Genomic DNA, 10693 nt, shown 5'->3' with positions numbered 1-10693 from the left:
GTGTCTCCCAGTGCCGGCGCTCAGCTCCTGCTGCTTCCCCCAGCTCCCCTTCTTGGTGTCAGTGCGCAGGGACCAAATGTTACAAATGCCTGCAGCTGCTGTCCCCAAAAATACCCTCTGATGACACGCGGGGTTGATAAGAGTGAGCCTGCTCCATTCAGCGCCTCGCCGAGGCTGGGCTGGCCTACCTATGTATAGCAGCCCAGCAGGAGCCACCCCGGAGAGCTGGGGTGCTGCAGGCCTGGCTGTGCCTCTGTGCTGGCTCAGCCTGCAGCGAGAGACAACGTGCCCTGTGGAGAGCATGGGGTGCATGGTGAAGGGTGCAGGGTGTGCAGGACACTGAGCTGGACACCAGACTGCAGGGAGACTGCAGGATGTGTACACAGGACATGCTGGGGGATGTACTGCACTGGATGCTGCATGAGATGCCAGGCTGTATTGGATGGGATATGCAGGACACCGAGCTGCTGAAGGCACAGAGAGGTTGCACAGGCTGCACACCATACACAGGGCAGGCAATTAATGCATAGGGAGCACCTGGCACTGTCCCCTCAGGCAGCAGAGAGGAAGGGCACTGTGTCTCCTTACAGCCTATGCCTCTCCTGCAGCTCCCACTCTGTGAACATGGCTAGACAGCCCAAGCAGCACCCCAAGATCTTTCCCCTGGACCTGCTGCAGGGTGTCCAGCTGGCCTGGCTCTGTCTCATCTGCTCTTCCCCCCCTGAAGCTGCACAAGTGTTCCCCAGCCCCAAGTAGAGCAGGGTCCTTTTGCCATCCCTCCTGTTTCATGTCCCCAGGACCTTGCCAATTACCAGACTGTCATGGAGGTGCCACAACCACCCTGCCCCTCAGCTTCCCCTTTCCAAGGCTCCATTCCCACATTTTGGCTGGCCTGAGGACTGCCACCTGCAAAGTGCTTCCCCCGTGCCAGAGCGTCACAGGGCTCTGATCCCCACCAGGCCCTTGCCCAGATTTCCCTGCTGTGCACAAATGTTGCCACTTCCCACTAGCTCTCCAGAAGTCCTAGACTTTCAACTCCTCTGCCCTGGGGGCACCCAGCATCAGCAGCTGCAAAGCTCACCCAAGGAAGCCCCTCCATCCCTGCCAGTTTAGGTTCCTGGCACCACTTTACCCACAGCCCGGCCTCCCCAGCCCCACGCACCCACTGCTGTCGGCAGCATCCCCCACACACGCTCCCTAGTCCAGGCACCAGCCCCCCCCAGACCACACTGTCCTTGCAGTCCTCGCATTCCAGACGTCTCAGCGCTTTCACAGCTCAGAGATAATATTCACGGCGAGCAGACGTTTGCGTCAGTGTCAGATAGATCTCAATGCCACCCTGCCCCGGGGGGAGCGCAGTGGGCAGACGGGCTGGGCAGGCAGGCAGAAGCCCGCGGCAGAGCCCCCCGAGCCACCACCCTGCTGTGTGCCCTACGGTCATGCTGCTGCTCCTGCACCTGCTGCCTGCCATGCTGCCCACCGCCGCCCTGGCCAGCTGCAGCGGGGCGGGTGCCGACCGGCAGCTCATCCTGGCCAAGGTGCGGGCGCGGGTGCTGGAACATCTGAGTCCCCCCCTTCTCCAGGAGGAGCCACAGATGGAAGCAAGGAGGGTACACCGGAGAGACATCCTTGAAAACGCCGAAGTGGAGCCAGAGGAGCTGGAGGACACCTCCCAGGTGATCTTATTCCCTGCCACAGGTGAGAACATCCTGATGAAATGGAGAGGGCAGAAGGGTGAAGCAGAGTGTGGGTTTGGAGTAATGCAGATGCTGAAGGATGGAGAGGCTGATGTTGTTCTCTGTGGGAGAACGGGAAGAAGGTATGCCAGGCTAGGACATGGGCATGAGCGAGATTTGGTGGAGAGCCAGGAGACAGAAAGGTAGGGCACCTCAGGACAGACAGCAGAGGGACAGGCAGCACAAAGGGGGTGCTGGGAGGCTGGGAAACAGCTGGCCAGGCAGGATGCAGAGGCATGGGGAGGGCTGGGGAGCAGGGTGGAATAGGGTGGGACATGAGGGAATGGGGCAGGATACCGGAAAATGGATTGGGACACTAAGGGACAGGGCAGGATGCTGAAGGATGGGGCAGGATGACCAGCTATAAAGCATGACAGCAGGAGATGGGGCAGAATGCTGGGGGATGGGATAGGATATGCATGCTGGGGGAAAGGGGACAGGATGACCAGCTATGGGGCTGAATGATAGAGGACAGGGCATGATATGGACTCTGGGGGAAAGGGGCAAGATAACCAGCTATGGGGCAGGATCCTGGGGGACAGGGGTGACAGTAATGGACCAGCCTAGGGCATAGCAGGGATCAGTTTTAGGGCACAGCACAGAAGCTTCTGCACAGCACTAGACATCAGCTCCCCCACACCCTCTCACAGCCTATGCCAGCAGCCAGGTGCCCTGCCAGCACTCCAGAGACCTCTACAACATCCCACTTTCCATCTGGCACTGGAGATTCTCCCTAGATTTGGGCACACACCCTGATCATCTTTTCCCCCCCACAGATGTGCCCTGCGAGCCCACACAGCCAGACAAGCTGCTGGAGGAAGAAGGGATTTTCACCTACCTCTTCCAGCCCTCAGCACACACCCTGAGCCGTGTGGTGACTTCTGCCCAGCTCTGGTTTTACACTGGCCCCTCGGCTGCCCCCAACCACTCAACCCCTGACGTGCTGACCCTGTCACCTCAGGGCCGGGTGCCAGTGACAGCCATGGCAGAGCGGACACCCGAGCACTGGACAGTGTTTCACTTGGCCCCGGTGCTGCTGCCCCAGCTCTCACAGCCACTCTTCGTGCTCCTAGTGCGCTGCCCTGGCTGCCCCTGCCTAGCTGAGGGGGACAAGATGCCCTTCCTGGTGGCCACCACCCGGGCCAAGGGCAGTGAGAGGGCTCGTCGCTCTGCCATGCCCTGGTCCCCAGCCGCCTTGAGCCTGCTGCAGCGTCCATCTGAGGAGCTAGCTGCCCACACCAACTGTCGCCGGGCTTCCCTCAACATCTCCTTCGAGGAGCTGGGCTGGGACAAGTGGATCGTGCATCCCAGCAGCTTTGTTTTCCACTACTGCCATGGGAGCTGCGCTGCAGGCCACGGGCTGAGCCACCGGCTGGGTGTGCAGCTCTGCTGCGCTGCCCTGCCCGGCACCATGCGCTCCCTGCGCGTCCGCACCACCTCCGATGGCGGGTACTCCTTCAAGTATGAGACGGTGCCCAACATTCTGGCCCAGGACTGCACCTGTGTCTAGGACATCCTGCAGCCCAGCCCTGGACCGTGATCCCATCCAGGAGGAGTTGCTTTCCCACCCACTGGAACTCTGGCCACTGGGATGGGGCAGTTTGGCTGTACCACCCTTCCCTGCACAAGCCAGATTTTTGGGGTGGCCCAGGTACCATCACACTGCCAGACTTGCCCTAGGGCCAGTCCCAGCTCAGAGCAAATCAGGGCATGGCGGGGAAGGCATAGGCACAGCCTATGGCAAAGGCATCACCACCCTGCCAAAGCCAGGCTGCCGTCTACAACCAGATCAGCCCTCATCTCTCCCAACCTGCTTCCCTCCTGTAATTCTGCGCCCCCATAAAGATTGGTGTCTTGCTCCTGCTGCAGAGTTCAACAGCTTCCCCTGTGCTCCAGGCAGGGCCAGGCTGCTGCAACAGAATCAGGATGTGCCTGGGTGAGCCCATGCCGGGTGGCAGGGCTGGCAGCACATGTGGCACCACAAGTGAGCCCTCTCCCAGCAGCACAGCTTGTTGGAAAGTTTAATGGGATGAGTGAAATAAACCTGTTCCTTTTACTAAAGCAGCCTGGAAATGCCAGCTTCCATCAGAGGCAGCCACGGAGGTGGCATGCGGTTGTGCAATGAGATATGACCTCCCCAGGGGCTTCTAGATGGAGAAATGAGGGGATGGGCAAATAGTGTTAGAGGTATCCAGCTCTGATTTGGGGTACCAGAGAGGGGAGTGAAGTATGCTGGCCAAAATGGGCGTGGTGTGGCTGGTTTAGGATCCTGCCCCAGGCAGGGGAGTGCAGAGCAGAGCAACATCCCTTCTGCTCTGGAAAACAGTTTGTGGAGGAACGGGGGCAGCAGAGGGCTGGGGAGACATGGGGATGATGGGAGGATGGGGAGGCAGAGGAAAGCCCCTCACCTGGCCCCTTGACAGTGACAGAGCCAAATAGGAATGTGGCCAGTGCAATTCCTCTCTAGCAGGATGATGAAGGCTGCCCTGGCCACAACCGCCTCTGCACAGCAGGAACAACTGAGTCACCCTGGGCAGCAGGGAGGTCCCAAAGCACGCACGGCAGCGCTGGCCCAGACGCACAGGATTCCCTTCCCACCCCTTCCTCTCGAATGAGCGGATGCAGCAGTTCAGTACAAAATGTCTTCAGCCTTTACTAATATAGATATAAAAAAAAAAAAGAAAAACAGAGTGACAATCATTTCCGAGTAAAAAACAACACTACAAAAGTCCCCATGTGACCCAGGCTGAGATGATGAGGAATGCTCCACTGGCTCCAGGCCGAGCCCAGCTCGGGGCACCACGTCCCCACACTGTGAGGTCAGGGTCTGGCTCCGTGCAGGGGGTCCCAGCCCTGCAGCCAGAGTGGGAGGAGACAAGTTTTGGTCCAAGGGTGGCCTGCCAGGACAGGGCGGAGGCAGTGGGAAGGACGGCCCCTGACCTCTGCACAGACATTTCCAAGCATGCCAGCCCCATAACTCATAGCCCCAGGCCAGGATGCTGCGCAGCGTGGCCCCCCAAGCCACAGAGTCACTTTCTGGCAGCACAGTCCCACCAGGACCCCCTCCCACCCCCTCCAAGTGTAATGCCAGCCCAGCACTCTGTCCTACAGCTTGGCCCAGCCAGCCAGACCCCCAGCCTGCTCCCTTGAGTCCCCCACACCTCAGAGGGCAGTACCAAAATCACCAGCACATGCACAGCACCAGCCGGTGCTGCCATGGGTGGCAGAGGGCATAGGGGGCACAGGGAGGTGTGAGGACAACATGCTGGGAAAAATGGGTGTGGGAGGAGGAAAAGTGGGTGAAACAGGAGATGGCGGGCACAGGTCCAGAGTGGAGATTGGGATGGAGTATAAAAATGCCAGGGTGCACATGTTGATGAGTTTATAAAAACGTACAAAAATAAGATATTCCCTTTTTGAAAATTAAGTAGGAATGAACCCCATGGCCCCTGACCCCTCTGCTGCCTGCCAGGACAGGGCTTCCCAGACCGCCCCGCTGGGCAGGCGCGTGGCATCCTTTGCCCTGTGCTCCTGGCAGGACGCCTATCCCACGGTGGCGGTGGCAGCCACTCCAGCAGACACCACTGTTGTCCCTGGCAGCACTCACAGCCCTGCGGGGAGGAAAAAGCAGATTAGCACCCACCTCAGGGGGAAGGGCAGCCCCCCATGCCTCCACCCCAGTGGGCTGGATCCATCCCCCTTCCCGCTCACCTGTGGTCCTGTCGCAGCCAGCGGTCCCCTTCTCGTGGGCGAGGTTGAGGCGGTTCTGCTCAGCGGCGATGCCATTGGCCTCGGGACTGCTGCTGCGGGCAGGACTGGGGGGCCGCGGCGGGGGCTGCAGGTGGAAGGCCACCTCCAGGTGCTCCTGGGCCAGACGCAGGTGCTCACGCAGCCGGTCCAGCTCGTGCACTGGGGGAGCTCCAGCCAGGGGGAAGCGCCCCTGGGCCAGGTTCTCCCGGTAGTCTAGCTTGTTGTTGGTCAGTGGCAGCTCCTTCTTCAGCGAGTGATAGGTGGGGGGAGCGCTGGGCGCTTTCTTGGGGTACTGTGGCGCAGGGCTGTCACCAGTTGGGAGTGGGGGGCCATCAGCCTGGCTCAGGGCATCACGGATGCGCCCCACACCGAGGTGCAAGAGCTCGCAGAGGTTGAGGAAGAGGCAGAGCCCACTGACGGCATACATGATGAGGAGGAAGATGGTCTTCTCAGTGGGGCGGGAGACAAAGCAGTCGACAGTGTGCGGGCAGGGGCTGCGGCTGCAGACGTAGGAGGGGCTCACCTCAAAGCGGTACAGCAGGTACTGCCCAAAGAGGAAAACCATCTCCAGCACCGAGCGGCACAGCAAGTGCAGGACATAGGCACGCATCAGCCCGTCCTGCTTGATACGGCGCCGGCCATCATGCTTCTCTCCGCCCTCTGGGCTCTTTTCCTTCTCCACCTCAATCTCCTCAAAGATCATGGGGTCTTCTTCGTTGTCATCTTCTGCCTCCTCGTAGTCTCGCCCGGCTCCCCGGCGCACCACAGGCATGCGTGCCCGCCGGGCTGGCGGCGTCCGGCGCCGCGAGGACTCCGGCATGCGAGCGATGCGGTGCATGGCAAAGCCCAGGTAGAGCACCGATGGCGTGGCCACCATGATGATCTGGAAGATCCAGAAGCGGACGTGGGACAGGGGCGCAAAGGCATCGTAGCAGACGTTCTCACAGCCCGGCTGCTGCGTGTTGCAGACAAACTTGCTCTGCTCGTCGTAGTAGATGGACTCTCCGCCCACAGCGGTCAGCACGATGCGGAAGACAATGAGGACAGTCAGCCAGATCTTGCCTACGAAGGTCGAGTGGTTGTTGATCTCCTCCAGGAGCCGCGTCAGGAAACTCCAGCTCATCCTGACCAGGCAGTTGACTCAAATCCTGCAAGAAAGGGACAGGCAAAGAGGCACTGAGCAAATCCGCATGCACCTCACCAGGACCCTGAAGTCTGCCAGCTGCTGGCCCAGCTCTGTCCTGCTCTCTCTTCCAGCACTAGTGTTCCTTCCCTTACCCACAGATCCATAAACACAGCCCTGCTCAGGAAGCTGCCACCCCAAAATTTTATCCCCTGCTCAGCACTGCCTCCCTGTGCTCCCATCTGCATCCTGCTCCTGCCCTGCTGCCAGACAGGTGAGTGGAGGCAACGGGGGAAGGCTGGGACATCCTGGTTGCCTGCAGGGACACATCTAGGGGAAGAGTGAACACAGTCACAACCAGAGCAAACATGCCAGTGCAGGGCAGCACCAGCTGGGGACTGTGAGGTGACAGGCAGGAGCAGAACCACTTCATTCTCCCCTGGTGCCACAGCATCCATTTATCACCTGGCACTGGACAGGTCCCTAACCAGTGTTGCATCCTGTGAAAGCACTCACACCCTCGCACGGGGGTCCACAAGCCACTGGAGGAAGGGAACACATGGCAGCTCCACTGGCCCACTGCAGCTGCCAGCCCTGAGCCTGACTGAGGGGGGCAGGTCCCCAGAGCAGCATCCCCCATGTGCAAATCAGCCAGGTCCTCTTCACTCCACAGAGCTCTCCTCCGAGGACCAGTAGAGATGCAGCATGACTCTCCCACTAAACCTCAGTGCTGTGCCCTCTCTCCTGCAGGACCCCAGCCACTAAAGCCTGCAGTGGCCAGTGCTCACAGCACCCTTCAGCTCCATAGCAAGGGCTGGTGGGGGGATGAAATAGGGGGCAGGACAGTGATAGCAAGGGGCAGTGTGGGGCAGCCAAGGAATTGCACAAAGCCCTGGCAAAACAGCTGACGCCAGAGACTGGGGAGGAAATTACAAGGAAATTACAAGGACCATTACACATATCCCGGCCAAAGAAGACACAAGACACCCACATCACCCCCTGCCACCCCTGGTTTCAGCAGCCTGTGAGATGATGCAAGCCAGGGCAGCAGGTGGCAGGGATAGCCCAGGGCGAGCAGAGGGTATGTGTCTGCACAGAGTCCCCAGTGGCCCCTGCCAGCCCCATCCCATCACCTGCAGATGGTGATTGATGCTGCACTGATTCCACTATTGTCCAGAATAAGAGGATCTTTTACACTAAGCTCAGACAGCCTCCTAACCTACCTCACCTAGGCAGAAGAGTCCCTCCAGCACAAGAATCCATGCTGGGGACATGCTCTTGCTGCAGGAGGAAGCACAGGCTGACACCAGAGACCCAAATTCAGCCCAGCAGGGCCACATCCTCCTGTGGTCACATGCCCTGCAAGGTTGCACTGCTGCTCTGTCTCCCAGGTGTGAGCCCCTCTCCCCCACACCACCTCCCTGGAAGGTGGATGCTTTGTGTCTCCCTTTACCTTAGCCTGTAGCAGCACACCACCCTGGCACTAGGGTGAAGAACAAGGTGAAAGGACCAGGTAGGAGGACAGTTCCAGGAACTAAAACCCAAGCTATGTCAAACCATGACAGGTACCAAGCCCAAGGAAAGCAAAAACATAGGTGGCATTGTCATGGTGGCCATGGAAGTGTGGCATGGGAATGGCTGGAACATGGGATGGCAGCAGCAGTGGGCATGGCCAGGGCAGCACAGAGCTACCTGCAGCCTGTCACCTATCTGGGGCAGGTGGCCAGAGGCCAGTTTTCAAAGCAGCACAGCCATCCAGGGCCTCCCAGCCACACTGGGAGTCAGGACTAGCACCATATACCTTGGCTGGGCCCTTCACCTATGCCTCAGTCCTACCGACCCCAATCCCCCTGCGTGGGGCTCCCAGTCCCCTCTGTCCTGTGTGCCCTGAGACCTCCAGTTTCCCCTTCCAGGGGCACAGCAGCAGGCATCCCACCCTAGGGCTCCCGGGCCCCTGCCCATCGGGGACCGCTGTCCCAGTGGCCCCTGCCACCCTTGGGGACGCACCCCTCAACCCCAGCCTTCTCCACGTCCCCGGTCCTACCGACTCCAGCCCCCGAGGGCCTCCAGCCCAGCTTCCCCCGCCCGTCCGAGACCCCCAATCCCCCGATCCGCCCGCCCGCGGCTCCAGCCCGCGCCTGGGGCTCCCGCCGCCCGGGGCACCGTCCTCTGCCACCTGCCTGCCCCTGCCCCGCCGCCCCGCTCCCTCCCGCGGCACCCCGGCCCCACTCACGGCGCACCGGACCGAGCGGCTCCCGCCGGCAGGGCGGACAAAGCGGTGGGGCGGCGCGCCGCCGCCTCCCGCCGAACAAAGGGGCCCGGGGCCGCCCCGCCCCGCTCCCGCCCGCCGGTGCCTACCGACCGCCCCGCTCCGCTCCGCATCTCCGCCCCGCCTGTCCCGCTCCCCGGGCCCCGCTCCGCATCCCCGCCCCGCCTGTCCCGCTCCCCGGGCCCCGCTCCGCTCCCGGCAGCGGCCGCACCACGCGGCTCCGAGCCCCGGCCCCCGCCCGCCCCGCGCCCGTCGGGCGGTGCCGCCCTCGGTGCCCCCCGCCCGCGGCTTGGGAGGCCGCGCAGGGCTCCGGGCGGGGGCCGGCGCCGGCCAAAACTCTCCCAGAGGCGGCTCCCGCCCCAGCAGCTCCATCCGGCCCCGCTGACCGGCCCTGTCTGTCCGTCCCGCCAGCCCCTGGCTCCCGGGAGGCCGCTGTCGCGGCGGCTCCCTGCCCGCTGGAGCCCGCTCCCAACCGCGGGTGCGGCTCTGCCCGCCGGGTATTGAGGGACGAGTCCGGCCGCTGGGTTAGCGGAGGGAACTCCCGCTCCGGCCTGAGAGTCTTCCGCACAATAACCTCCTGCTCCTCACAGCGATCTTCCCCGCTAGTGGAGAGCGAGGATGGAAGAAAGGAGCGGTCTGGTGGCACAGAGCAGTGGCCCCACACATGGTGGAAACCCAGAACAAGACGTGCCTGTGTGGTGGTAACGTGCCTCAAGCCTTTTGAAGCCCTTGCTGCTTCTCGTGTCCCAGGCCAAGATCCTACAGCAGGGCCAGGCTGAGCATGCAGCACCTCGAGATGTGCCTTTGGAGTCACCTACTGCACCGCCAAGGCCAGCGCAATGGCAGCAGTGCCTTTGAGTCACCACCCTGGAGCCGTGCCCTGTCCTTTCACCCAAGGACCCTGGACACTCACTGCACTGCTATAATTGGCTCTGTGGGAAATTTGTTGGGGCTGAGTCTCCATACTGGGCCACCCACACCCCTCACATCCTGGGCCCTGTTGTGTGGGGGCGAGGAGGGATGCCAAGCAGTCTTGCACAACCCAAATAGTCATGCTGAAACTGGTGTCTGCGTAACCTCACGAAGCACTGCTTCTCCTTACTGAAGCATGTGTTCCTTCTGCAGAAGGGTTTCTATGAACAGGCACTCTGGTGTAGCACTGGGGCTGGCTTTGGGGGCTGAGGCCATGAGGCTTGGGCAAGGAGAGCTATGGGGACTGGCCATCACATCCAGTGTGGGGTTTTGGTTATTCTGCAGCAGCCCTACTGGTTCCCTAAATCAGCAATGCCACCATGGCATTGTACCAGCACTCGTAGGGCCTGGAGACAGGCTTGGTGCTCTTACATGCGAGGGCAACTGGAACCCCCCAGAGCAGCATTCTGTACCCTGACAGAGATGCAGGTGTGTGCACAACAGGCTGGGGAAAAGGGCCCTGCTTTGGGCTCTTGCTCACTCCTTTCACCCCACAGCTCATGGATGGATCAGTCCCAGTGACACATTAAGCTCTATGGAGGGAGAGCTGCAGCAAATAGAGAGGAATTTGACCAGGACGTGAAGAAATAGTTTCCACTGAATCCCATTCTAATGCATGCAACTGTGGCATTAACATTTCTGTAAGGGAAAACTGCCTTCCAGATCCAGCACAGACACTCTAGTCACAATCTCCATCCCAGGCCAGGAGAAACAGGAAGAGGTGGATGCAAGGAGACAGCAAGCCAAGCACAGAAACTCAAGCTTTTGGAAGAATGTAGGGGAGCTTTCAGCTCCAGAAATGAAATCCAGAGCTGCTGGGAGGTTGCACCTGCAAGTGCAGCA

At 60.9% G+C, this 10693-nt stretch overlaps 2 protein-coding genes across 4 annotated transcripts; one reads left to right on the top strand and one right to left on the bottom strand.

Annotated features, from left to right (window-relative positions):
- Positions 1 to 1439: 1439 nt before the first annotated feature.
- On the top strand, positions 1440 to 3246 carry INHA (inhibin subunit alpha; the record flags this gene model as incomplete). The annotated part of the gene is made up of 2 exons (XM_083865483.1): positions 1440 to 1698; positions 2513 to 3246. 2 exons carry the CDS (start codon positions 1440 to 1442, stop codon positions 3244 to 3246), a joined length of 993 nt encoding a protein of 330 aa, XP_083721609.1.
- A 904-nt stretch (positions 3247 to 4150) lies between these two features.
- Positions 4151 to 8894, bottom strand: LOC310911634 (gap junction gamma-1 protein-like). 3 transcript variants are annotated; one of them, XM_083865378.1, is made up of 3 exons: positions 8850 to 8894; positions 5448 to 6634; positions 4151 to 5347 (listed from the first exon to the last, which is right to left on the bottom strand). In XM_083865378.1, the coding sequence occupies exons 2-3, from the start codon at positions 6607 to 6609 to the stop codon at positions 5340 to 5342; spliced, it is 1170 nt and encodes a 389-aa protein (XP_083721504.1). In that variant the 5' UTR covers positions 6610 to 6634; positions 8850 to 8894; the 3' UTR covers positions 4151 to 5339. The 3 variants fall into 3 exon arrangements, with proteins under 3 accessions (XP_083721504.1, XP_083721505.1, XP_083721506.1); XM_083865379.1 differs by having other exon boundaries at positions 8843 to 8881; XM_083865380.1 differs by lacking the exon at positions 8850 to 8894 and adding an exon at positions 7833 to 8682.
- Between the last annotated feature and the right edge of the window lie 1799 nt (positions 8895 to 10693).

The sequence above is a fragment of the Zosterops lateralis genome, assembly GCF_965231275.1.
Source record: "Zosterops lateralis genome assembly, chromosome: 7".
In the NCBI taxonomy this organism is placed as follows: Eukaryota; Metazoa; Chordata; class Aves; order Passeriformes; family Zosteropidae; genus Zosterops; species Zosterops lateralis.
This window is presented reverse-complemented; position numbering and strand designations above follow the sequence as displayed.

Coding starts and splice junctions, on each gene's coding strand:
- LOC310911634 (XM_083865378.1), bottom strand. CDS start 6,609: ATGAGCTGGAGTTTCCTGACGCGGCTCCTGGAGGAGATCAACAACCAC.